Genomic DNA, 27814 nt, shown 5'->3' with positions numbered 1-27814 from the left:
CTTCATTTTTTTTTTCCTTTTCTACCCTCTACTTTTCACCCCTTACTCCATGAAGGTTTGGTACTCCAGGATGGTTTGGTTTTACCTTAAGGAGAAACCTGCAGAAACAAGTTTGCACATGTCTCTTAATGAAAGCCATGTTTAAGTTTGATTTTTCTTTTAAGAATGCACAAAACCCTCCCTACCTATCCTTTTTACACAAAAGAAGGGGAAAAATCACAATGACTGCCTGGCAATTCTGGTCACAAACTAGCTTTTTTATGGGATCCCAAGATGTCAGTATTGGTGTTGTTCTTCTGACAGTTTGGGGGATCCTATCCTTTTTTTAGAGAGCTTGAGGCTATGACTACATAAAAAGAAGACAAAGAAGTTCAAGGTCAAAACAACAAAAACTGGTAAGTCAAGTCCATCCATAGAAACACAAAGTGTTTATTTGCAGCACAGCTATTAGATCACCTATCCATGGACTTCCAAAAGAGTTCTGTTATCAAGGGCTAACGCATCCAGTAGGCCCAGCTTCATTCCTTCTTCCTCACAGAGATAGAGGGACCCACAGTTCTTGGTAATAACTCTACGGATTGATAACACTAAGAAGCACCTAATACTTTGTGGAATGTTTATCGTATGGCATTGTAAGCAAGAGTATACACTCTAAAATCTGATAGCTATGGATTTGAATCTAGTTCTGTCACTACTTTGTGATTTGGGGTAAGTTTCTTAACTCTGAGCCTCTTTCCTCCTGTGTAGTTTGGAAATATTAACACCTGTCTTACAGAGATCTTGGAAAGTCAGCATTAAATAATATAGCACTTGGGTAGTACTTGATTACTAGTAGGATTCAGACACTAGCTCCCTGTCCAAGTGTGCTTATCATCTACATGGACATACAAGAGACTGAAAAAGATCAAGTGTTTGTACCAATCATATAGTTCCTAAAAGGTTTCAAACTGAAGAAGCAGTTGGATGTGTTTAATCAAGGAAAGCTTCCTGAAAGAGGCAAATTTTGAGCAGTTTGAAGGAGATGAAGGTTATGGGCTGAGGAAGAAGTCAGGATTTGGAACAGAGGTGTAAAGCCCAGGATTAGGGGTTGCTCCAATTGGTGAAAAAGTCCCTCCCACCAGGTGGTTTGTGAATCTCCCATTTGCTGGAGCCCAAGCCAAGCAGAGGGCTGGATCACAAAGGGACCAACCTCATTGGACCGTAGAACTCCGAAGAATGGGTAGAGGAAGGCAGGCACTAGGGCTGCAGCTCCAAGTGGCACAGCCTCGGACACCCAGTACACAGCAGTCACGATCAGCACATAAGCACATGAAGCCTCCTGGAAGGGGAGGGAATAGATGATTAGTCACAGGGACACTCACTGTCACAGAGAATGGGAATGAAACCCAGGGCTGAGGCAGTGAGCGCTTGAACATGAGGATTCAGCTCTGGGAAGTGCAAAGCTGGGCCTGGCAGGCAAGAGTAGTAGACACGTGGTGGGGGGACCATCCTTGGTGGGTGAAATTATGGCTGCTTCTTGTGGGGGACCTAGGTCTGATGTGTGGTTTTGCATGGGCAGTGAAATGACCACTGGACTGTTGAAATGTCACAGCTCTGCTGGTTCCTGAAACTTTGTAGGGTGGGGAATGAAATTATGTACATCATCCAGAGCCAAGTTCATAAGCTATAAAGGTGGAGATCAAAGCTTTAACTGGGGTTGGGACCTTACTTAAGTGGGGTCAGTTGGTCAGATGACAGAGATTCTTAGGGGAGTTGAAGATGGTATCAATGTGTGTGACTGGTTGACCTGTGAAGCCTGAAGTCAGTCATCTGAAATTCAGCACAGGTACATATGGTATGTGCCTTACTGAAGGGAAATGGATTGGTAAGAAATAAGATTTAGAAATAACCCACAGGTGGCTTCCATACTGTGTTCTCTTGCTCGGGAGCCTGGGTATGTTTCAGGCATATCCCAGGAAGACCAGCAAGGTTTTGAACCCAGACCCCCTCTCCAGCCTCACCCCAACTAAAGTAGCGCTGCTTCCATTTGATTTCTATATTGGCATTACATGTGGAATTTTATTTGCAAACTTAAAAAGGCTTCACTGCTTTAAAAATGAATAAATGAAGTTAAGTCCCCCTGCTTCAGACCATTTGCCAAAACAACTTAATTCATTAGGAATTTTTTTTTGTTTTGGAAGAATAGTTTCTTGCTATGTTGCCCAGCTTGTTCTCCAATTTGTGGGTTCAAGGGATTCTCCCACCTTAGCCTCCTGAGTAGCTGGGACTATAGATGCCTGCCGCTGTACCCAGCTTAGTGGTAAATTTTAATCCAATAAATTGTTAGACAAGAACAGTTGATTATTTTCCCTTTTGATGTTTGACCTGAAGCTCTATCATATTGCACTAGCATTTTAGCAGGTGAGTCTTTCCCCTAGGGGACCTGTTTGAAGAATTAGAAAAGAACTAAAGGGAGTTTGGTAGGGAGGAGTGGAAGGGCCAGGCAGCTATCCCAATAACAGGACTCTAGTTTTGAAACGAGGAAGAATGAACTCCTGACTCAACATGTCTCAACCTAGGCTCTGACACTCAGGTCTGGATAATTCATGGTGTGTGGGGTGTGGTCCTGTGCAACATAAGATGTTTAGCAGCATTTCTGATCTCTAGCTGCTGGTGACACTTCCCCAGGTGCTCATTGCTCTCGGAAACTAGGCCCCCTGCCTGATGCCATAGAGACAACTTTCTACAAAGGGAATAAAGTGCCATCCACCTGGAAGGGGAGGCCTGGAAATTTACCAGCATTTTCCCAGGCTCACTCGCTCTGTTGTTGTGCAACCCAGGGGTACACAGAGTAAGTAAGTACAACATCCTTATCATACCAGCCCTCTTAACCTTGACCTCCGTAATTCTGATGGCCCTGAACAGTGCTGATGAGTGGTGTTGAAGAAGGTTACAGCTTACTCTTGGAGGAGGTCACCGTCCAAGGTCTTAATAATGGTAATCTCCCCAAGCTGCAGGATTTAGAGGGCCATTGTGCAGAAAATGCAAGTTGACAGAGGGTTCCTCAATTTTCACAAAGTCAGGGTTCAGGTCTGAACTGGCTTGAGTCTGGCTGTTGATCAGGGAACCTGATAAATCTTGTTCCATTTACAGCCCCTAGAGTTCAAAATAAGCTTCTCAAACTCTTTCATAAACACCACTAAAGGTCACTGTGATAGTGAGGGGCAGCAGGATTGATTAACCTGCTGGACTCCAAGGGACCTTGTTCCCTTGCCTATACTCGTGGGTTATAGGGCGAGGGTTTGGGAAATATGAAATGGGCCCAGTGATTGCTGACTACAGCTCCCACTAAGATTTCCTTTGGGGCCAAAAGATCAGAGAGAAGACAAAACCATTGGAAGTACTAATAAGACAATAAAATCAAAACCATTTGGAAAAGAATGCATTTTAGAGAAATACCTTCTTAGGTGCAGACGTAAAACTACCTAAAGGAGTTCAAAGCTTGAACCCACTTGTGCTCCTCTCTTTTCTGGGAAAAAAACAGACAAAGAATGACCAGTCTTAATTCCAGGTGAAGATAAAGAAGCAGACTGTCTGTCCCTCCCTGTGAAGCCCTTATCCTGGTTGTTTTACAGAGCCACCAATTAAGTGTGTGTGTGTGTGTGTGTGTGTGTGTGTGTGTGTGTGTGTAGCACTTTCCTTCTACCAGGTACTATTTTGATGTGAACCAGGAGGATTTGAGTAGGGTGATATTTTCAGTTGTAAATATCATAGGAATTTGAATAGGTTACGAGGAAAAGTTCCTGAGTCAACACCCCCTTCCCATAGGATTAACACTATCACTGTCATTTTATCTGCACTTTCTTTAGAGCAGAAGAGTAGAAGAAAGATGTCTTTAGAGGGTCTTTCCATTTGTTTCTCACTTAGTTCAGCCATGGAATCTATATCAACTTGCTTTTGTCTCTTCAAGAGTTTGTTAAATTCATCATGGGAGCGTGGGTTCAGACCACCCAGTAACAAACTCAGCAGAGTTCATTCCAGGAGCCTGGTGTCCTTGTGTCTGGTCATTGTCTGGCAGGTAGCTCAATTAACGTTGCCTGAAGTTATTTCTCCGCTGGCTGACAGGTGTCTCTTACCAGGGAGAAAATTCTAGGCCTCCAGATCTTTTATCAATGCCATTGTCAGCAGGTGTGTGGAAACTGCTGGGTGGACATTCAGGGGATGCCTATACGGGACGGGACGGTATTGTCATTTCTTTTTTGCTTCTGTTTGAAAGAGAATAGGCATACCTGCAACCGCAGCACTCAGGAGGTTACCTTAGGAGGACCATGAGTTTGAGGCTTGCTAGGCTACAAAGCAAAACCCTGTTTCAAAAAAAAAAAAAAACAAACCTCAAGCCCAAATCACATAACAAGAAAGAAGAAAAGGAGAATGTTCAAAAGTGGCGGCATTTCCCCAAAGATGAAGGCTGACTTAAGGGGGAGACAGGGACTCCCTAATACTGAAGCGAGTAATGTGTCTCTTGTTAGCATTCCTTTAAATCAACCTGACACTGAGGTTAAAGAAAAAAAAAATCAAAGTAAAATAATAGAATAAAATCAAGTTCTTTTATGCAAAGCAGATAATTGACTAACGTACAGTCCAGAAACCATGTCAGCAGCTACCACTGCTAATTCCAGCCTAATTCCTAATTCCTGTGCCTTCCTGTCACTCTAGGGTATTTATTTCACTAAAGATTTAAATCAGTTAGTTTTAAAGAGCACCATCCTAATCCCCTCTCTTTAACTTTTTAATTAATCTTGGTTACCAAGTTACTCAAAGAGCAGAGTGGAAGATATTCTTCCCCTCCCGCAATCACAGTTAGCCTGTCTTAGCTTGTTTTTCCTAAAATCTCAAGGGCAGTGCCAGCTGGGAGAAGGAGTGAAGCCAGGGACCAGCAGCCAGAGAGAGAAAGGGAAGGGAGGCAAGTGACAGTCCAAGAAGCAAGTTGAATGTGAGCCAAAGATTTAGTCCTCTGCTCTCACATCATGGTGTACAGTTTGGGGGCTTTCTTTCTTTTTTTTTTTTTTTTGTCACATCACGTTAGGTCTGTCCTTCAAGAGCACAGAGGGTATACAGAGGATGCAAATAATCCCATGGAACCAGGGCAGTATGCCAACTTAAACTTTCCTTCCCAAAAGTTCAGATGTTAGAGATGACAATTTTCAAATTCTGGTCATCAGTGCCCACCATGACCTGCTCTCAGACTCTGGAAATGCTCCACAGTGCTGTCCCACCCTCATCCTTGTTCTGTGTCAGGTCTGGGAGGTCTTCCCATGTCTCTAGCTGCTCTCAGATAAACATGGTCACAGGCTGACTCCTGACAAACAAGGGCTTACCAATTTGTCCTTCTCATCAGCCCAACTGCTTGGCCCCTGCACTTCGTGCAACAGGCATCAATCATTTTAGCCACAGTCCCCACTCTGTTCTGATGCCTGGCTGGGGGCAGTGAGATACAGGGATGAAAATGAGTTTTTAGGAAGAAGGTCTTCAGTCTCCTCCGGAAAAACATGTCCGTTTCTTCCAACACAAGCCTCATTTTCGGGTACTGCATAAACACCCCATTCTTTCGTGTTCCCCCACTCCCCCATGCCTTGGGCGCAAGGGACAGGTCGGTACTTACACTGCTGGGGTGGAGGATGGGCAGAGGCAGCAGCAGCAGTGGAGCGCAGACTACCAGCAGCAGCTTCCGTGCTTGGAAAAGGGCCTGCAGGAAGCCCATGGTGGCCCTATCTCCTTTCCTCGCCCTTGACCGCTTGACCGGCACCGCCTTGGCGCTGCACTATGCACCACTCTCTGTCCAGGAAGACTTCTCACACCTTTCTTGGCTCCCAAGAGTCAGTCTTCTTTGGTCTTGGGGGCAGAAGAGCAGGGCTGCTGTACCCCGTTTCCACAGAAGGCTGGGCTCCTTGCCTTCTGCCTTAGGTGGGATTGATGAGCATGGTATTATGGCCATCGAAAAGAAACTGGGAAAGGATTACAAGCGGTAGCATGAGTCCCCTCTCTGCATGGTTAGCAAGAGAGTAACTTCATTCTAGGTGTCAGCAAAAGCCTTCTGAAGCAATTAAAAGTATACTTTTGCTGCTGTTGAATGGCCTTGAAAAAAAAGGTAAAGGCTTTAAAAAATACAAAACACTACAAGCATATCGTGCTCTCCATCACTTTCCTTCCCTCTGACGGCCTGTTTTGGGCAGAACCTGTTCTGTCTCTTATCTGTCTCACCGTTGGTAAAATTCTAGTAGCCTCTTCGCTTAAAGCAAGCACCTGCTCTTGTCAGAAGCACATGCAGACCTCAGATGGAGCTGCCGCTCTCTCCCAGGACTGGACACCCTAACTGGCTTCAAAATTCTTTCCTTCAGATTAGTTTCTTACTTATAATTTTTCTTGAGCCTGGGCCTTCAAAGCAAGGGTATTTAAAAAAAACCCCAAGACATTTCCTTCTGTCACAGGACAAAAACTTGTTGGAGGCCCACCTTTAACTTTCATCCACCAATAGGAAGTAGGGACAGAGGCAGTAGCTCCACCCATTCCTCAAAGCCAATCAGCAAGTTGAAAAGAATGAGCCAATAGCTCTTCCAAAGACAGTTCTTGATTGGTCACAGCAGGGGCCTGCTGATTCTGCAGAACCTAGGCAGCTTGCAAAGCTTATTTTTCCGACATCCTAGGAGCTGGAGTGGTGAGTATCATCTTAAACATGATCTCATGGCAAGCACTGCTTTGTTGTTTCCAAGCATGGGACACACTTGCTGACATGGTTCTCAGGAAGGTGATTCACCTGAGAGCAGGGAGAAAATGCAATATTAATTCTGGAGAAATTTGCTCCAGGGTGCACAATATTAAGCCTTTCAGACTTCTCTGCTGGCAAAGATCATTTCTTCAACACCCAGAGAGTACAAGGATCTGAGTGGGTGGAAGGCATAGGCCTGGAAGAAAAACCCTGGAACTTTTAGGAAGAACGAGAAGGGTCTCTACCTCTCTGGAAAGGTTTAGATGCCAGCCTCGGTGGCCCTTCTGGTTGGAGTAGGCATGCAAACACTCCTCGTTGAGGCCGTTTACCAGAAAGAAAGCACTTCTACTTCTACAGGGAAGAGGTGGGAAGACATTGCCAAGTTCAGGGATGACACCTCAGCAGCAGGTAGATTATAGAATTTCTCCCACTATAGGTCAGGAGAAGTAGTTAGCTTCTTTTCTTAGAAAGGACACATCGATTTGGAACAAGGAAAAAAAATGGGAATATTATGTACATACGTATGTAAACGGAAAAATGAGACCTATTGAAACTATTCCAGGAATGGGGGAAGGTGGAATAAAGGAGGATGATGGAGGGGGTGAATTTAACTATGATATATTGTAGGAACTTTTGTAACTGTCACAACGTACCCCATTGTGTACAGTACTGTGTACAACAATGAAACCAGAATGTAGTAAATAATAAATAAAAACAATAAATAAAAAAAAGAAAAGAAAACTATCTCTAAGTGGTGGTGCTCGTCTGAGAGATACTGAGCAGAACCAGGGCTTGTGAAAACTATGTTCTGTTGACTTCACAGAATTTGAGAAGTGACACATTTTAAGGTCTGCAGCTATAGCCCTTGGAAATGATCCCCAGGCTAACAGTAAAGTGATGAGAGAAGCGACCCCAAGAAACCAGTTCTTCTTGACTTTTAACACAGGTGTAACTATGGGCAGCTCTTTGAGGTCACTTTGCATTTGTAGGATGGGCTACAATGATTCATCTCTTTACCTGCATGTTAATGACTGGCTTTAAAGATTGTATTTACTAAATTCTGGTTTCATTTTTGTAATAATTTTGAAACTCAGAACGAGCATGAGAATGTAGGATGTTTTAGTTGCAAATATTAGAGAGACGGGGTAATAATAAACAGCTATAGAAGTCAGCATCCGCTGTCCAAGCCAGGAGCTACTGTGCATTCCTTGGTGAGATAATCTGAGATAACAAAGATTCCAGTGAGTTTAGTAACTCGATTGTGCCATTTTTATTACACCATGGGTGAAATTTGTTGTGAATGGCCCAGTAGAATCAGTAGTTCTCTTTCAGGACTGTCCACTTTCCAGTTGAAGTATACTCTTTCCAGAATCCAATGATCAAGAAAGGTAAGATACAAAGCCAGGTGCTGGTGGCTCACACTCAGGAGACAGAGATCAGGAGGATCTCAGTTTGTGGCCACTCTGGACAAATAGTTCTCAAAAATACCCAACACAAAAAAGAGCTGGTGGAGTGGCTCAAAGGGTAGAGCACCTGCCTAACCAGTATGAGGCCTTGAGTTCAAGCTCCTAGTACTGCAAAAAAAAAGAAAAAAGTGAAAAGAAAGAAATGTAAGATACATTCCACTTGTATGAGGTATCTAATACAGTTAAACTCAAGAACAGGCCAGGGGGACAGGGGGAAAGGGCGGTTGGTCAATAGGTCTAGAATTTCAGTTTTTTAAGAATAAAAAGTTCTAGACAAGTCTGTTTTATAACATTGTGCAGGGTTGTGGATGTAGCTCAGTGGTAGAGCATTTGCCAAATCCCTGGATTTGATCGCCGCTGAAAAAAACAAACACCATCTGGGTGCCAGTGGCTTATACAGTAGTCCTAGCTACTTAGGAGGCAGAGATCAGGAGGATCAAAGTTCAAGGCCAGCCCAGGCAAAAAGAGAGACCATGTCTCAAAAATAGCCAATACACACAAAAAAAGGGCTGGCAGAGTGGCTCAAGGGGTAGATTGCCTTGAGTTCAAATCCCAGTAGTGCCAAAAAGAAAAAGAAACCCCAAAGCGCAAAACAAAAAAAAAATGTGCCTATAATCAATACTACTGCACTGTAAGCTTAAACACAGTTATGATGGTAAGTTTTATGTTGTGTGTTTTTTAAACACAACTTCAAAAAAAAGCATGTAAGTTATTAAAGTGAGTTAGGAAAATATGGGATATCGTACAAAGTCACTTAATGAGCATTTAGATCACTTTTCCTGCTGAAATGCCTTCTGACTGATATTCCCCTCATTTGATGCTCTTTTCATTAGATTCAAGGGGAGATGGCAGAACAATGAAGCTTTCAGCAGGTGAGGTGTTTGTCATTGTCTCTTGAGTGACCCCAGAGATACCTGCAAGGATGCTGACTGTACAGGAAGGAAGCTTCCAGAGCTTTTTAGATCCTAAGACTTTGCAGCAGTATAGAAATGGCAGAAATGGTTCCATGAGTCTCAGGTGTGTTTTCCCTATCACTACCCCCATCATTCTATGAGCAAATATGACAAAATGCAGTCCCGTTGTGAATGTGGTTGTGTAGGGTGAGCACTAATGAGGCAAAACAGGAGAGTCTGTTTCTACCCAGTCTCCTTTCTTTCTTCCTTTATTTGTACTGGGGTTTGAACTCAGGGCCTCACAATTGCTAGGTAGTTATTCTATCACTGGAGCCACTACACGGGCTCTTTTTTGTGATATTTTCTTTTTCGAGATATGGCCTCACGAACTATCTGTCTGGGCTGGCTTTGAATCGTGATCCTCCTGATCTCTGCCTCCTGAGTAGCTAGGATTACAGGCGTGAGTCACCAGTGCCCAGCTCTCTCCTTTATTGTTCATGGGACAAATAGTGGATTTTTTTGGAGGGTGGTGGTGGTGAGCATAATATTTGCTTTTGTATGTCACTGAAGTCATTATAAATCTTTTTGTGGACAAAATTTAATTTGTCTTCAGACTAAAATAGTGCTTAAGAATCTAGTTACTGAAAATGAAGTCTTCACTTATCTTTAAAAAGGTCGTGTCCTTCTTTTCTTCTATTTTTTCCAATCATTGATTGGCACATAAATTTAGGTCCTGATTTATGGATATAAAGTGCCTTTAATTTTTTTGGTGCTGGTTGAATGATCTAAGTGTACCCATGGTCCTGGGAGCACATCCCAGTGAGAGTGCCCCCATTCACCCTGGGAGCAGCCCCCTGTAGGCAGTGATGTTCTGCCTGATGGTTCTGAGTACAGGGAAGCTCTCAGATCTGTTCTGAGGCGGGTGGTCTCAGGGTGGGCTGTAAGACAGGTTCTGCACAGTGTTTAAGAACTGAGGCATTGCTGCTCCTCTCCCCACCCTGCGTCCAGGAAAAATGTCCAATTTAAAGGTCCCTATGAATGAGGTCTCTGTGCTGGGGAGGAGTTCTTATCACAACCTAGGTGTTTTGCTTCTGTCAGAGGCCATCACCTGTGAACTCTTACTTACCACAGAATGGTAACAAGCCTGGCTATCTTAGTTTTCAGACCATGGAAGGTAACGAGAGATAACTGTGAAGGGCATGTTGCATAGGTAATAAAGAGAAGTGCATTCTAACAGCCTGGCAGCGAGGAGGCAGCGGAGAACCTCAGCGCTGGACACAGAACTGGCAAAGCCTGATCTTGCAGGGAGGGTCCCAGCATCCAGCAGATGTCTTGGATGCAGATTCCTCCCAAAGAATCTCACAGTTGTTAGGTGATTGGAGAAATTTCATAGGTAGTTGGAATCTTAGAGATGATCTCATTTATTTCCTTCATTAGAATGTTTTAAATGATTATCTTAAGATACCAAAATCTTAAGGCTATATATGTATATATGTGTATGTATATGTACATACAGCTTAAATAGATATCGAGTCAATATTTATAAAACTTGACATTTGAAAGGGGAAAACTGGGTCATCCAAAAATCATTTTTATTTTGAGCACTTACATTTCTAATGTTGCTAAAATATTTTAGCATTAGGACAGAAAGGCAAGGGTGTTGGTGCCACCTCTTTCATTAGGAGGATCTTCTTGGCATTAGCTTGATTTCTCTGTTCAAAAGACAAGGCATGAACGGACTGGCAACATTTCCGTGGGTCCCCTTCCTGTTTTTCCTCTGTCTTAGAATAGCTCAGAAAAAAGTCAAGACATACAGGTCATAAAATTACTGTTTCTAACTGGTTCTTCTCGATGACTTTTGGAAAAATCAAGTATACCCTGGCTCACAATGTAGTTATTTGGTTATAGCTCTACCCTCTTTATATTTACTATAGAAGCTTTGGGACCAAAGGAATCTGTCTGCCATCTTGTCATGCCTAAACCTCTATGGGCTCTTCTCTAGCTCTGTCCCTATTCTAGGGGTATCTTTTTTTTTTTTTGGCTCTACTGAGGTTTGAACTCAGGACCTTACACTTGCTAGGCAGGTGCTCTACCATTTGAACCAGACCCCAAGCCCTCTCTGGAGGTATCTTGAATGACCACTCCAGCCCTTTTTTCCATCTCAGATAACATTATGACGTGAATCAGCTTTGTCTGTCAGGAAGCAACAAGAAGCAAAAGAGCCTTGTGGTAACTCTTATTTTATCTCTGCTACTTGGTGTCAGTTGTTGGTGTTTTGTTGCTGGTCTCTGTGAATGGAGTAGAGAATGAATTTTCTGGATGACTGCGTGTGCTGGTCTCTGCTTCAAGGTCCTGGAGTGGGCCAGACTCTCAGGGAGACACTGCAGGGCCTGAGGACCGCATCAGGTCATGCCTCAAGGCCTGAAAAAGGCTAACGAGGGACTGGGCCCAGATGTCCTTCTGATACCCTTGGGACAGGGCTGTGCGGTAGGCCGCATAGGCCAGGGTCAGCACTGTCCTTTCAAAGTCTTCTTTCTTGAGGATGCCAGGGCGGCTGGACAGGCTGGCACTCAGACGGCGGATGTCCGGGATGCGCTTGGGAATCACATCATTGCAGATGGTGTGGAAGTTCGAGGCCTTCCGCAAGGAGTCTAGCTCCTCATCCCTGATGGAAATCTTCAGGTCAGAGCTGATCTCAAGTTCAGCCAGCAGGAACTAGGAAGAAACACAGGATGTAGAAAGACATGAAGCCAGGCATTGTTGAGGACACAGTGATGGTCATTATTTTACATCTTCACTTAGAGAGGCAACTATGGAGAAAACTGGAAACCAAAAGAACTTAGTTCTGGTCCCTGTCTTCCCACTTTCTAAGTAACATTGGACAGAGTACTTAACTTCACTGGGCCCCACTTTACCTTTTTGTAAAATGATTAATAACCACATCTACATCACTGAGATATTGTGAAAGGTATATAAGCCAAATATGGCCAAATCTAACACAGTGCCTGGTACAAAGGCACTAGAAGTGACTAACAATTTTTTTCTAGTCCCAGATCAATTCCTTCTTCCCTTCTCTCTTGCACCCACTAAAGATCTTCTAAAGCTCAAACTGACTATTTTGGATAATTTTAAGCAGAATCTGGGAATGTAAGATAAAAGTGTGCTAGGGATTTAGTGGAATGCAGAGATTGTTTTTTCATTTCTTGCCAGCTTGCAAGAAAAGAGGCTGGGTTTGTTATCTGCATTTCTGCCCAGTGGCAGGCTCCCAGGAGGAAACTAATGAGTGCTCCTTGGATGGAGAGATTGCAAATCCTAAGTGTTCTCTGCCTCCAGCTCCTCTCTGTTCTCTCCCTCCTCCACAGAACCATCTTTCTATTCTGTGACTCTTGTATTCAAGACTTGGCAAAGGCTACACATTGCCAGTCTTCTGCCTAAGGCAGGGTTGGAAATCCCCTCTTCATCTCCACTGTGTGGCTTCTGCAGGTTCTTTCTTACCAGATAGTTCTAGTGTGCAGAGTCAGAGGGTATTGAACTTGGAGTGGAATTTTGGGGATCACAGTTGAACTTAAGCAACAGTGAGGAAATTCAGGCCCAGGGAGAAACTTATGCAAGGTCACATGGCTGATGATGAAAGCTCAGACCTTGAACCTAGGATGTACCACTGACCTGAGCCAAAATGCCTCAGGAAATTCACCCTGTGGTTTGAAAAGGTGGAGTCTCCATGAAACAGGTGCTAGAGACAGACAAAGACACCTGCAGGGTGACCCAGGCTTCTAGAAATCTATCTGGGCTAGCAGAATAGCCAGACAGTATTTATGTCACAACAGGCAGGACCTTGGAGACACAGCTGCACCCAGATGCTAGCATGGCATTGCCTGGACACTCCTGAGAAGTCATACATCAAACACTTTGCTTGGGAATTTGCCACATTCCCCAATTTGCATTGCTAATATACATGGGTGCAGGCAGTAGCACCTATGGGACAAAGCTAATCTCTCATTTTGCCTGGACTAAACTTTTAATGCAGCCATTCCTGTCACAGCACATTGGGAAGGAGAGTGGGGTATGAGGAATTCCTTCCTTTGGCACGATCAGGATTCTCTGACCTCCACAAATGAATCTAGGTCATTCCCTACCACTGCACAGTCCATTCATGTTCAGGCACTTAGGCAGACCACTTCTTCAAAAAAGACAGAGAGGTCTATCTCTGCCTACCTCATAGAGTAGTTCCACCTCCTCTAGGGAGGTCTGCAGGACTGGGTTCAATGGTAGTGATGAAGACCTCTTCGGTCGATGGGCAGCAGGGAAGAGCACAGCTGGAAGAGACAAGAGAGTGAGCTCTCAAGCTGCCCTGTGCACTGGCTGTCTCCTTCCACTTAACCTCCAGGGTAGCCATTGCACACATCTTGAAAGTGGGAGGACAAAGAGTAAGAAGAGGTAGCAGCCTCTCCTGGCATGTCCCAGAAAGCCCTCAGGCATGTCAGACCAGTAGCTTCAAACCTGGCCGCTCAAAACCATCCAGAGCTGGGCGCCAGTGGCTCATGCTTGTTATCCTAACTACTCAGGAGGCAGAGATCAGGAGGATCATGGTTCAAAGCCAGCTCCGGGCTATGGTTCACAAGGCCCTATCTCAAAAATACCCAACACAAAAAGAGCTGATGGAGTGGCTCAAGTGGTAGAACACCTGCCTGGCAAGCATGAAGTCCTAAATAAATAAATAAATAAAAATAAAAAAAATTCAAGGCAGGGGGACATTCAAGAAAGTTTTGAAAAATTGATCTGCCTAGGGGATATATTTGTGCTAGAGAAATTATTTAAACACATCAAATGAAGCAAAGCAGAAGTGAGCAAGCAAACAATACTCCCCAAACTCCACAAGCAAGTTCCTAAAAATACTGCTTCCTGATGGCGTGATACAACCGAACACTTTATCAGTATTTAGCTGGTTTATAGTTACTCACAGTGCGTTCAATGAGAGATGGCTAGCTAGCCAGCCATCTGAAATAAAGCTGCCAAGATCTTGAAGATAGGTGACAAAATAAAAGGAGGAGAGCAGCACTAAGACTCTGATACTGGGCTCCTGAGGACTGTGTGCCAAACTCAGAGCTTAAGGGCTGACTGATTTAGCAAGGCATTTAGTATGAAGTTGAAGACTTGACAATGTTGTTCCCCAGTGGTTGGATTTAGAAGTGGTAGCTGGCGGAAGGTTGGATGAGCTAGTAGAGTTACACAGGCTAGCTAGAGCTAGGAACTGACTGAGAACAAGCAAAGAAGATAGAATATTGTAAAATGCAGGAATGAGCATGATAAACCACAGTTCTCCAGGATCATACCAAGCTAGGAGCAGACAGCCACTATCACCTGCACAGCCCCTATGGCAAGACAACAGCAAACTGATCAAAAAGGTGCAGCTTCTTCAAGGCAATTGATTGTGATTAACCAGAAACCTGGAGAAAAACTGTAAAACTCAGACCACAGATGGGTGTGGCCCTGTGAGGTTGTGCAAATACACTTAGTGTAACCATCAACAAAAGCCCTGCTAGTTGATAATGGTGCCCTTGGGCCATCAAGAAAAGGTCAAATTAGGTTCAATATGTTAAATTGTGCTCAATGTGCAGGAATCATGTAAAGCATTTTTGAAAGATTTCCATCAGAAGCGATATAAACATGACACATCTTTAACCTAAGGGAACTTTCCTGAAAAGCTCACTGAAGGAGTCTCCCTCTTCCCAGAAAAAGCTGGCTGGTGTAGCATTGCCGAAATAGGGCCTTTGCAGCACCTCATTTCTGGTGTATTATCCAAAGCTTCTGAAGGGCTGGGGTGAATAGTGTTTTATGTTTTTGTGCCCATCAGAATCTGGAAGTAGTGAGGTGGAGGCTCAAGGAGGGTGCACACTTTGCCTCTGCTTTCTCCTTAGAAGGAGACTTAGTAAGACAATTGTCCCTAGATTGAGGTGTGAGCTCTTTCCGCGTGCCTTTCTTTCTTCCTACCATGAGAGGGTGGAGACCCCTTCTCTGGGTAGGATTTTGAGAGCAACTTCACTTCTTTAATTCTCCTCACTGAATTTCTTTCTTATTGCAAAATTAAAGGTATAGTTCCTTTGACAAAACTCACAGATGAAGGGAGTAGGGAGGGAATGTCACAGACTGGAGCTCTCTCTGCTCCTATAATCTCAGGCATCCTGTGGTCCTTCCCAGGAAGTTACTGGGATCTTAGACCTGGGCTTTCTTTACTCCATTGTTTCCCCACAAACAGTTCCTTTAAAATGCTCTCCCCATATGAACACCTAAGAAAATAGGTCCTGATTCAAAATTCAGCTCAACAATGGACACTTGTCATTTCCAACAGCCCTTGTTCTCATCATACCTAATAATGACACAGTTTGATGGAGTTGTTAGAAATAGTGTGAGCTCTGAGGATTAGGGGAGGGAGATTGCTGTAGGATGTATGTATGGTGAGGATGTATGTGTATGTGAGAATCCTAAAGATGAGTCCCTTCCTCCATTCCCATCTCCTGTACGGGTCCACCGCCAGCAGTACTGCCCCTCTTGTTTCTGTAGCTACCTCGATCATGGGACATTTGTGCTCCTTATGCTGCTGGAGGGCAGCCTAGGCTGACATCTCAGTGGCTCAGCCGCTGCCTGGGTCTGACTATCCTGGTGAGGCTTGGAGAAGATAAACTCTCCTCCACTGGAGATGCTGGATGGGGTGAGCAAGAACTAGCCCTCTCTACCAATGTCAAAACAGAGAGGTAAAAATGAAGTGTACACTCACTCCTAGTTGTTTTTGTCCCAGTGGCAGACACAAGGGCTAGCCATCTCTCAGGTGAATATGGGCAACGCTTGAAACTGGACTTGCTCCTTTGTTGCTGGAAAAACAGCCCTGTTTCCCCAAGCTGCCTCTGACGGCTGCCCCAGGACACACTGTTTTCTTTATCTCCTGAGGCTGTCTGTGTCCATTCTGCACACTCACGTCTTGCTGTATATTCCTCTGATGAGAGTTGTCAGGATTGCCAGCTTCTGGGGGAAGGGAATGGGCTTTCTGCTCCTTCTGTGTGACCTTTGCATACTGCAAAGCTCAGAGAGAGAAGGCTTAATATATGTATTTTGATTTAAAAAACAAACTAGGTATTAACACAATGACAACTCTGAAGATTCTTCAGGCTTTGCTGGTTTTTCTTCCCTTTCTCTTCTGTCTCATCTCCCACATTTCTGGAGGTTGTAAATTCAGTACCCTGTCACTGCGAGCCAGGAATGAACTGCTTTGAGCTCCTCAGGCAGCACTGGGCCACCATTAGCCATGCCACCTTTCTGGAGAGGGAAGGAAGAGAAGGGGGGTACAATGGGGAGATCAGAGACTACAGAAAGAGGGCCCTCCAACCCCCTGAAACGAGCCTCAGGCAAGAAGGCTTCTGGGAGCGTTTTCTTATACTCCTTGGCTTTGTGTACCTTTGCTTGGTGTGAAACTGATCCCATTTGTTTTCTTTCTTCTCTATTCAGCACCCTACACCCAGCCCATTCTCCAGGTATTTCTTTGGGAATGAATGTCCTCATGAAGTGCCACTCAGGGTGTTCTGTGGTGGTGACCTCTGGGACTCACCAAGTCTCCTTGCATGAACACCTGCTGGCCTTGGGTCAGAGAAACTGAGAGCACCTTCCTGAATGAGCATCCATGACACATTGGACTGACCAGCAGAGAACAAGTGATTCACTTGCTAAGCATCATACTAAATGGACTAAGCTACTCCAGGAACTGGGTCCAGACATTCCTGATTCATGTGTCCAAGTCTTCTGTTGAGAGCTACCTTTGGACCTCACACTAAATGAGGAATGTGGAGCTCAGCTGTAATAACAGCTCAGGAGCTATGTGTGCCACACAGTGGGCTTTGTGCTTTCCGTATGTACCTTAAGAGGTAAGCATTAATCTCCTACTTTAGCTGAAGAAGCTTGAGGTAAAGGAACTTCCTTTAGGCCACCCAATTTGTTTGAGATAGGATTGAGATTTCAACCCGGATCTTCTAGACTCCAAGACCTAATCTCACTGATAGGATGGACAATGCTATCTATCTTTTTGTAGGTACATCTGCCCACAGACTGGGTGGTTCTTCAGTTCTGATAGACACAGGAAGGATCAATGGAGTTAATTATGAATGAATGCATGTGGTATAACACATATTTCTTAAATTAATCATGTTAAAAAAATCTCTAACTTTGATTTATAATAACACAGCATGCAAGGTCCAATTACTACAACCACAAAGGTTCACTCTCTTGCTTAAGTCCTCAGCCCTTCACTCCCTCTTGTTCATTTGTAATCACTTGGCAAGAGCACAGCCCTGGTCTACCTGATACACACCTGTACCTGGGCACCTGCCTGACGCCAGAGGAAAATGCCACTGTGTTAAGTGACCTTTCTTCACTTAGTTATTTTTCCTCCTACTGCAGAACAGGAGTTTGCATGAACATACATAAGCTGAACGAATGATAGTATATAGAAAGTGCAAAATACATGAAGTGTGGGAGGGTTGCAACATATAAAATATATTCCCCAAATTCAGTAGGATTGTAGAGAAAAATGTGCTAACTTGAATTTCCTTGAACTGTCACGCCTCACAGACTCTGGTCCAAATGTATCGATTTGTTCTGTGGAATAATTTTGTTGGTGTGAAATTTAGCAAAGTCAGAGTAATTTTTAATTAGTGACCTTTCCTACCGTGGCCCTACTTTATATTCACAATCGTTCACCTCACATGGGCCCTTTCCTACAGCCTGACATTCATTAGGTCTCCTGTTTCCTCTTGTTCTCCATACCTTCTGCTCTCTCTTGAAGCCATTTGTCTGCCTCCTGCTCATACATGCCAGCTTCTCTTCTGCCATTGTGCCAGGCTCCCCTCCCAAATTTCCAAAGCTAAAATTTTCCCATGTGCACGAAATCCCCCCTGAAGATGTCACTCCTTCATCATTCATTTCAGCCTCTCTACTGGATCTTTCAGCATGAAGATACATGGCTATGTCTTCCATCATAATTAAAAAAAAATAACCACCCTCTTCCCTGGTTGCCCTTCTCACCTAGCTGCTCATATAGCAGTCGAGCTGGCCTCAGCCTTGGGCTCTCTCCCTCTTCTAGCTACACTCATGTGTGGATTGACTTTCACTTTTATATCTTCAGGCCAGACATCTCTATTTCCTACTGGAATCTGGATATTAAAAACCTTTCTTGGGTTTTTAATATCTATTTCCCTTTTCATGTCTCTCTCTCTCTCTTACTTACCACTCAGATGTCTCCTGCATCACCTCCAGACTTCTCCATTTCTTTCAGTTGCTCAGTTGTCATCTTTGACTTTTTTTTTTTTTTAAACATCACACATCCAACTAGTCAGTCAATCTTGTTGGCTATACCTTCTCAGGAACTTGGCTACTTCTTACCACATCCCACCAGCCTCCTAGTCCTAGCCCTGTCCACATCTATTCCTGGCTCCTGCCCCCTCATTCTATTCTTAACACAGCTCCTGAAGTGAATCTCTGGAAACATGACCTGCCGATGGCTGCTCTACCCAGAACCCTCTCTGGTTTTCCATCTCTCTCAGGGGATAAGCCAAAGAGCTTCAAATGGCTACCAGGTGTTTCTTGTCTTGGCTTCTTTCTACCCCTCTGCACTCATTTACTGTTCTCCTTTGGCCCACACCACTCTGCCACAAGCCTCTTCTTTCTTTTTTTTAAAGCATACCAGGCAAGCTTCTACCACAGGGCCTTTGCATATCTGTTTCTTCTGCCTGAAATATTTTTCCCCCAGAGACTGCAAGACTTGTTCCCTTGCCTTTTAGGTCTTTTGTAACTTTCTCAGTGAGGCCCTCTGTGATTATCATGTTTAAAATTATAGCCTTCTGTACTCTCTAACCTATGTCCCCACTTTATTTTCATCTACTGAGTCACATGTTTTATTTGTGCATGTGTTTGTTTCTGTATCCCCTCATTGGAATGTCAGCTTCATAAGGGTATGGAATTTTGTCCTTTTTGGTCACTGCTGGATTCCTAGTGTGTAGCAATGTGCCCATTACTGTTTGTTGAATGAATAAACAATCTTATAGTGACGTATTACCTACCTGGTCACTAAACTTGAATCTTTTCATAGGGCTTTACAAAATCTTCTTTTTTGCAAGAGAGTGATTCTGGAGATTATTTGTAGTTCCAAGGTCTAGCTAATGATCAGAAAGTACATGTTGATTTAGGCTTCTAACATCCCTTTCCCTTATCTCTAAGACCCTGTTCTAGCTTGGAATGAGCTACTTTTGATTCACTTCAGTGAAGGCCATTGGATCTCCCATGCTTATCCCCTGTGGACTTTCTTCCCTGAATATGTGGCCAGAAGGTGCCCCAAATAGAGTGGCCTGCCTGGTGGTGTAGTCTGACCTTCTCTGACATTTTATAGTCCAGGCCACCCCCTTCTTGTTCCTGCTCCCGTTTCTGTACTATGTGCATTACAACACCAATGGTAAGGCTCCCCTGGCTTGTCCTCACCTGTTCTTTGCACTTGCACCCAAGAGCTAGTTTTTGGAAAGGATGCAGAGTGCAGACCACATCAAGCTAGAACGCACCTGTTTTTAATGAATCAGTGGAAGCAGCTGTACGGAGATGGTAGTGGGTGCCGAAGCTCTGACTTAGGAAATATCTTTCGGCAGATTCTACTGATGCCTTTCACTTTTCGGCTCCTGGGCCAGGCCTTTGGAAACTTGGTGCTCTTTGGAGGCAGCCAAGGTCTCCGCTCTGTCCTGTGTACTGGTGTCCTCTGGGACAGTCCTCAGAGAGAGGTGATCTTGGTTGCCAAGCTCCACCACACAGAAAGATAGAGTGATGGAGAGGGGATGAGTGGGACAGCCAGACTCATGTCAGACAGGCCTGGGGTCAAATCCACTCCCCATCCAGCAGAGCAATCTGGGGCACTTCCCTCATCTGCAAATGGTCATGTTGACACCTGCCTCCTGAGGCTTTGGCATTAGAGGTCCCCGTGATGCTCCACAGTGAGTCAGGTGTCAATATTCACCAGGCACCAGCCCCTGCCCATCCCTGGATGGGCACTCATGACTGAGAACACATAGGAGTCTAACGGCACACCCGAAAGTGACAGAGATTCCACCAAACAACTGAAGGCCACCCTCCCTACTAAACCGCTTTGTAAAGAAATAATTGTTATGTATTTAACAGCAACATGAAATATGCCTATCAATTAATATATACTTATTTTCCAATTTTTTGAAAAGTCATCCCTCTCCTGTTATGTGTTCTGCTGGCAGGATCTGGGGCCAAGGTGTGTGTGCGCGTGTGTAGATCCGGCATCCCCAGGTTGGCCACACTAACCACAGGTGAGTCATTCAGTCTTAATCATGCTGGTGGGGCTGGTATGGAAAGTACCTTCCAGGGCGGGATCCTAGACAGCAGTTCTTAGTGAGAGGCCGGGAGAGTTGTAAGAAGAAGGATGTCCCAGTGAAAGCTGGGTGTATTCCCACTGGGTTTATTTTTAAGGGGTGTGGAGGACAGAGTGGAGGGGATGAGGGATGGAAGAGAAGATCTCATAGGAGAGGGTGTTCTCAGGTGGTTTCCATGGAGATTCATCTAAACTAGGGCTGCAGTTTGGGTTGGGGTATGGATGAAGATGGAAGGGATGGTACATTTGGAAAAATTGTTATGCGTTTGGGTGTGACTCTTATCTGTCTTCAGAATGGCCAGAATTGGGTACTTCTTTCATAATTTGAAAAGATGTCAAAAATGAAAAAACAAAACAAAAACAAACAAACCAACAAACCAACCATGTGGAAGACTTTTGATGAGAATTAAAGGGGCTTCATGCTCTTTGTTGGTACTGAACATGATTTTGAACCACTACTGTAGCCCTTTGCCTCATCATGACCCTTGTCCATTGTGTTGGCATTGGACTTTCTGGTGATCAACTTTCCCAGTGAGCTGGGCACTGAGCCAGAGCAGGTGCCTTCAGGATGGTGCTATCAAACCTCTATTGAGAGACTCCACCTTGCTTTAATGAAAAATTTTCAGTTTTTAACACTGGAAGGAGACAGCTCACATTTATATAGTGCTTCACCATTCACAAGGCATAGTTTCGAATCTGATCACAATGACATGAGGGGAAGTTTTGTAATTGTTAGTATTTTACCTGTTACTAAAGATCAGAGAAGTGAAAAGACTTGCCAGAAATCACCCAGCCTGTTAACCAGAGGCATAATTTAAGTCTTTGAGTCCCTTGCTGGGTAGCTCCTGAAGTGGCCCGAGTGTTAATGGGTCATATTGTAAAAGAGTCATATCATCTCTTTTGGCTTTCTAGCAGCCTATGAACTGGGAAGAGCAGATACCATTATCCCTTCTTAATAGGCAAATTAAGTAGCACCCCACAACTCCAAGATCTCTCTGCTCCCCACTTCCAAGTGCTGCCCCCAAAGTTTGTGTACACCATGAGCAGGGAGGTTCCGTATGCGTGAGTGTGTGTGTGTGTGTGTGTGTGTGTGTGAACTTAAGGTTATTACCAGAAGAAAAGGAAACTGCTGCATTATTTGCCTCTGGACAGCAATCATTTCCCAGCTCAGGTCAGAGGACTGGCAAGTCCCTAATATCAGGCTAAAGCACGAAGAAATAAAATCCAAAATAAATGCTGAGGCTCTGTTCCCCTCCCCACCCTACATTCCAGATGCTGCTTTTCTGCAGTGCTCTGTTCCCAAATTGGCCACTCCTTCCTTCCCTGACATTGTCCTTGTGAAGCAGGGACCCATGCCACCATACCAGCCTTCATCTGATTTTGGGTTTCTAGAAACACCTACCAGCTTGACTTGAGGAAATCCTGTTCTTTTCCTGAGCATGAACTCAGCTGACTTTTGGCAGTGGAAAGATTTCAATTTAGACTGGCAGGGAATGGGCAGCACTCTTGGTACCTCATTTCCTAACAGCAATGAACTGACTGGCTTAAGGTCCTTCCAGGCACAGAGAAAAGATGCCATTACAGCTCTGAGGAGTGACATCCTCAGGGAGAGGAAGTAAGCAATGAGGGAAAAGCCTTTGCAGGGGTCCCTTTCTTCCCATGGTGACTTGGTGGGGGGCTGGTGGGCCAAGGGATGCTGAAGAGTTCCTCTGTCCTCACCTGCCTCTGGAAAGCTCTACCTGGCTGCAAAGATGTATCTACTTCTGGTCAGGGGCAGCACAGAAATCTGCTTTTGAGCCACCCAGGCTGAGAGTACCTTAGGTAGGAGATAGGAGGTACTTCCTGTATCCCTGCACCCATCAGTCCACCACTTAGGCAATAGAGCTTGGCACCTGCTCTCAGGGCCTCTGCCCAGCTGCAGCAGCAGGTGAGGGAACCAGAGAGAGCCTGTCTGCATTCTAGGAAGCAGAAAGGAGCCTCTCTCACATGCTAGACAGGGATGCTCTCTGGGTTCTCTACTTCCACCATGTTCCCAACTCAACAGCTTTCGTTTTTAACCAGCGTCATTTCCCGTTATCTTCTAATAAGGCTGAACATGCCAAGAAGACTAGAGCAATAGGCAAACATGAAATGAAAAGAGGGCACAGCGTTTCTAATTTCCTTCCTTTCACTTACCGCAGTCCAAATTCCCAATCATGCCTAAGAAAGATGGATGAGCGTCAAGCAAAGGAATGAATAAAAGCAACTCACCCCTGCTCCACCTGTGGGCCACTGTAGCCTGGGCATTGTAATACAACAGCAGAAGCAGCAACACCTTCCAATCCATGTTTTCCCCCAAAAAGGTGGAAAATACACCTTCACACCCAGTGGGACCCTGGTAGCTACAGGTAGGCCCTTGAGTTCTTCCCGGTGAGATGATGGGAGTTCTTACCACCCTTCCTTTTCCAGAAGCGTGGCAAAACTCTGTCCCAGCTTCCGCAGGGTGGAGGCAGACAGCAGCCTCCTGGGTGGGACAGGAGCTGGTACCTCTTAATCTGACTCTTTTTGGGATTGGGGAACTGGACTTCCACACAGAAACTCTGTTTTTGAGCACATCTGGAGTGACTCACGGGGCATGTGATCTCCTTGGCAGTGGGGTGGATAAATATAATTTCTGTACTTGAGTTCCATGTGTTGGATGCACCCACTGGAATTTTTCTTTAACAAACAGACCCGCGGAACTTGTTAGAGAGCCCAGCAAAGAGTTGGCTGCTCTCCCTGTCCACACACACTACATCAGAGCCAGGGGCGAGGACTGGAGGAAGAGTTGGAAGGCTGCCTGGCAGACACTGAGGCTGGTGGAGCCCAGAGTTGCCTTAGGACAGTACAGTCATTGTAGTGCCTAGGCTGTGTGTCACTCTTGCCCTTCCCTGGAGCTGGAGATGGGGATCTTGGAGTCTCGAGCCTTCCCCAGGTTCTGAGTGGGTGAGGAGTTGGCAGATTGTGAGGGAGCCCAAGGAGAGAGTGGGTATTTTATGGGTCGTAATCCAGGAGTCTAGAGGTGATCCTGTCATATTTACATTCATGATGATTGTATTAGGGTGTTTTCTATTGCTATCACAAAATACCTGAGACTGGGTAATGTGTAAACAAAGGATGCTTATTTAGCTCACAGTCCTGGGGCCTGAGAGCATGGCCCCAGCTTCTGCACAGCTCATGGAAGATGGCATCACAATGGGAAGACTACTTGTGGAATGGAAGAGGTCACATGGTGAGACAGGAAGCTAGAGAGCATCAGGGTCAGGCTTGCTCTTTTTATAAAAACCCACTCATGGTCACTAATCGTGGACCCTGTAAAACTACATTAATCCTTTCCAAAGACAGAGCCCCCAGTGACCTAATTACTTTGCACTAAGCCCCACCTCTTAAAGACTCCATCACCTCTTTCTCCTGCCACATTGGGGACCAAGTTTCTGATATGACTCCTCTGGGGACAAACCCTACACAAACGTCCCTTTCTGTATTGTGCCTAGATCAGAGGCCGCACCACTGCTTCTCCCAAGCAACATGGCAGTATTTTTCTATGATCATTTGAACAGTTCTACCACAGACACCAAGATTTTGTTCGATACTACCTCCTTGCCTTCTGTGAAATTACAGATGGGAATGTTAAAGCTTGAGGGCTTTTAAAGATCGCCACCCTTGTGGCCTGTGGAGGTGGTAGCCCCTCTTCCATCCTCCAGACCTCGAGAGGACCCCTCGAGGTCTTCTATACTTCAACCAGAGCGCTCTACTATAAAATTAGAAAACAAACTTCACTAATACTAATAATAGGTACTGGGTGCTTGATTTGTTTCAGGCCTGGTGCTAGTTCTCCTTGCACTAACTGATTTAATGTTTGTGACAAGCTGGGAAGTCAGTACAGAATACCACTTCCATATCATATCATGTGAGTCACAATTAAAAACTTTCTAAAAAAATAAAAAAGAAACATTAAAAAAATAAAAAAGAAATGGGTACAATTTGCCATAGTACTACATTGTATTTAATTCAATATGTCCAAGCTATCACCCTTTCGATATGTAATCAATACAGCGTTGATATTTTGTTCTTTTTTTTTTTACATGGTTTTCATACTTCTAGCACATCTCAAGTCTAACCAGTCACTTTTTTTTTACAATTTTAATGTGTTTCATTATTCTATTTTCATACATGCATGTAATGTACTTTGATCTTCACTCCCTCATCCTCTCCTTTCGCCCTTCCCCTTCCCATAGGTTTCCAGCTTATTTCACTTAACACGATGATCTCCAGCTCCATCCACTTTCCTGCAAATGACAGAATTTCATTCTTTTTTATGGAGCCAGTTGCTGTTATGGAATCAAGTCTCCTGTAGCCAGAGGTGACCAGTGCATCACACAGCTCGGGGCTGGAAGATAAGAGGGCAGGCTCTGGGGCCGGTCTTTGTATCCACTCCTGGCTCTGCTGCTTACTAGCTCTGTGATCTTGGTGGAACTCCTTAACCTGTCTTTGCCTCTATTTTTCTTATCTGTAGAATGGAAATAATAATGGTTTCTTCTTCAAGGGCTGTGAGGAATTGATGAATTCATATGTATAAATGCTGAGAACAATACCTGGAGCACAGTAAGCATTCAGTGCATAGGTGTTATATACGCCTGAAGAAATAGACTCAAAGGAATTAAGTAATTTTCCTAAGGCTACCCAGTTAGCGGAACTGAGATTTGAACCTGGGACTATGTGACCTGGGAGCTTGCATGCAAAACGACTCCCCTGACAGCCTCAGTGGCTGACATTTTGCTGGACTGTTGGTAAGCTAGCAGTGGAGGGGTTGGGGGGAAGCCCTGATTTGTAGTATCTGCTAATTTCCCTGGTGAAAAAACTCCCACCAGGGCTGAATTTGAGGTAATGATGGATTAACAAGCAGCTTGCAAGTTTCTGAATACTAACAATCAGCTCTTGGGATGCCATATGAACTGGCTCCAGCACACGACTGCATCTTGTGGGGTTAGTTCTACTGGCTTCTATACTTCCCTGCTTCTGGGGTGATGTTTTCTTTTTGCACTTAATTTGTCAATCTGCAAATGTTGCCAAGGGACCTAGCAGAGGACTGAGCTCCACTGAATGTTTGTTGATTGCTCCGAAGCTTGGAAAGCTTGGGCCTCACTGTTCTCTTGCCAACACTCTCTTGACTGAGGAAGGAGCTAAGGCGAAGTTGCAGACATGACTTGCCAGGCCACGGGCAATCCAGGACGAGAAGGCACAGTCTAGGCCTCCAGTCCTGAACGGGTATTGGCCTCCAGGCAAATGCCTGCGATTTTTCAGAGAGCCTGACAGGAGCCTTGGGAAACCCTGGCCTCATGAACTGAGTTTTTCAGTCTCCATATTTTTCTTGTTCTTGTTACAGTTCTATGTGTGCTGGCTGAGATGAGTAAGGAAATGGGTATTTGTGCCTTTTGTAACAAAGCACAGTAACACTATGATGAACTTCCCAGAGCTGCTGATTATGTAAAGTGCAAGGTAGGGGATGTTCTGCTGAAGACAACAGTTGTCAGATATATTTTCACTCTGAACTCCCACTGCACCTACCCGGATCTCTCTATCAATTTTGCAGCTCAGTTACATCTACCGTTTAGGGTTCTGACCACACACCTTGTTTTATTTCATTCAATTTTCACAGCAAATCTGTTTAGTGTGTTCCGAGCAGAGTCTTTTTACGTATGGCAACCTGACGCTTAGAAAGGATAAAAAACTTGGGCCCCACAATTACTAAATGCTAAACACTTCCGTGTACTATCAGGGGCTGAGATGAAACCAAGAAAACCAATAAAGTAGCTTTCATCAGTAGAAGTGCTGGATGTAGCAGTAATAGGACAGGCAGTTTCTGTTCAATTTGAGGGCTCTAGCACAGAAGTGGCACGATCAGCATCCATCTGTTTGTAATTTGCTCATTCATTCATCTAGTTTTAAAATATCTCTGTGCCAGGGAGTAAGTATAACATGCTAAATAAGACATAGACCCTGCCATCAAGATTATAAATTCTCGCGGGGCATGGTGGCTCACACTTGTAATCCTAGCTACTTGGGAGGTGGAGATCAGGAGGCTTGCAGTTTGAGGTCAGCCCGGGCAAAAAGTTTGTGAGACCTCATCTCAACCAATAAAAAGCTGGGTGTGGTGGTGCGTGCCTGTCATCCCAGCTACATGGGGGCAATATAAATGGGAGGCTTATCATCTAGGTTGGCCTGGGCAGCAATGCAAAATCTGATTTGAAAAACAGCTAAAGGACTGGGGGTTTGGCTCAAGTGGTAGAGTGTCTGCCTAGCAAGTGCAGGGCCCTGACTTCAAACCCCAATACTATATAAAAAAAAAATCTTCATTCTAAATAGGGAAATGAATAACTCCATGGGTATTTGGAATGCATAGCTTTACATTTAATCGTGGGGATTCCCTGGTAGCAAATGAGAGGGAGAGGGGTTCCAGGGAAGGCTTCTTGAAGAGGTTGATACTGGAATTCAGTTTTTAGAAGTGGATGGTAGGAGATGCAGGAGAGGGTAACCTAGAAGACAGCAGGTGGGGAAGGGAGGAGAAAGTACCTGCCATTGATGAGAGCTGAAAGTGATTTGGCCTCATTGGAAGATCAGAGATGTGCCCTAAAACAGTGTTGCTGGTGGGAAGCCAGGGCCCAGTCACAGAGAGCCTGTGTGTTACCTTTGAGCTATGCCCTACTGATAATAGTGAGTCCTGGAGAAGAGTGGCGAATTGAGTGTTCTGCAAGGAGAAGGATCCTATCCAGTCAGTAGAAATATTGAATGAGTGAATGGGAGTGCGATGGTGTCAGAGCTCCAAGTTAACCTGTTTGTGGTTTGGAAACAGATGATTTTATGACACTGCTATTTTTAGGCAGGAGGAAAGAAGACAGGAGTCTTAGCTTTTAGACAGTGAGGACTTTTGGGGCCAGCTTCCGGCCCTTCCTTTTGGCTCAGGACCCAGGGTCTGAGTCTGGTGAAACCTCCCTGTACGTCTGTACAGCCAGCATCTTTAGGCTGGACTGTACGTTAAAGCTGTGAGGTAATTTGGTTTGACAACAGAAACACAGCTGTAATTATGAAGGCTCTGGCCAGCCTCTGAGGAAGAAAAGTCTTCTGGCCCGAACGACTGCCAACATAAGTGACTTGGTATACGTGCACACTTGTGCCTGGCTAGGTCAGAATGCCCTCCTGCAACGTAGAGGTCTATGTGCACAGCGTTCTCTGCCAGGTACAAGAAACTTTTGGGCAATTCAGCTCCTGT

The 27814-nt window shown here is 44.8% G+C and overlaps 2 protein-coding genes and 1 long non-coding RNA gene across 3 annotated transcripts in view; 1 reads left to right on the top strand and 2 right to left on the bottom strand.

Annotated features, from left to right (window-relative positions):
• Positions 1–6444, bottom strand: part of Slc13a4 (solute carrier family 13 member 4) — a 44126-nt gene extending 37682 nt beyond the window's left edge. Inside the window, exons 1-2 of the mRNA XM_020182924.2 lie at positions 5642–6444; positions 1190–1318 (exon numbers count right to left, since the gene is read on the bottom strand). Coding sequence (XP_020038513.2) covers positions 1190–1318; positions 5642–5740 — 228 coding nt within the window. The 5' untranslated portion in view covers positions 5741–6444. The remainder of the gene's footprint in view (positions 1–1189; positions 1319–5641) is intronic.
• A 4235-nt stretch (positions 6445–10679) lies between these two features.
• Positions 10680–23136, bottom strand: Fam180a (family with sequence similarity 180 member A). Its single transcript, XM_020182913.2, has 3 exons — positions 22777–23136; positions 13320–13420; positions 10680–11819 (listed from the first exon to the last, which is right to left on the bottom strand). The coding sequence occupies exons 1-3, from the start codon at positions 22850–22852 to the stop codon at positions 11475–11477; spliced, it is 522 nt and encodes a 173-aa protein (XP_020038502.1). The 5' UTR covers positions 22853–23136; the 3' UTR covers positions 10680–11474.
• On the top strand, positions 16610–22835 carry LOC141419531 (uncharacterized). Its single transcript, XR_012444182.1, has 3 exons — positions 16610–17017; positions 20396–20464; positions 22707–22835. It is a non-coding gene; the product is annotated as an uncharacterized lncRNA (long non-coding RNA).
• Positions 23137–27814: the final 4678 nt, after the last annotated feature.

Source organism: Castor canadensis, chromosome 2 (assembly GCF_047511655.1).
Source record: "Castor canadensis chromosome 2, mCasCan1.hap1v2, whole genome shotgun sequence".
NCBI lineage: Eukaryota > Metazoa > Chordata > Mammalia > Rodentia > Castoridae > Castor > Castor canadensis.
The sequence above is the reverse complement of the archived record's forward strand: the minus strand, read 5'-3'. Positions and strand labels throughout refer to the sequence as shown.

Excerpts from the sequence above, each read along its gene's own strand:
- Fam180a (XM_020182913.2), bottom strand. The coding sequence starts at position 22,852 with ATGGATTGGAAGGTGTTGCTGCTTCTGCTGTTGTATTACAATGCCCAG. Across the intron at positions 13,421-22,776 it reads GGCCCACAGGTGGAGCAGGG|CTGTGCTCTTCCCTGCTGCC; the intron begins GTGAGTTGCTTT and ends TGTCTCTTCCAG. Across the intron at positions 11,820-13,319 it reads AGGTGGAACTACTCTATGAG|TTCCTGCTGGCTGAACTTGA; the intron begins GTAGGCAGAGAT and ends GTTTCTTCCTAG.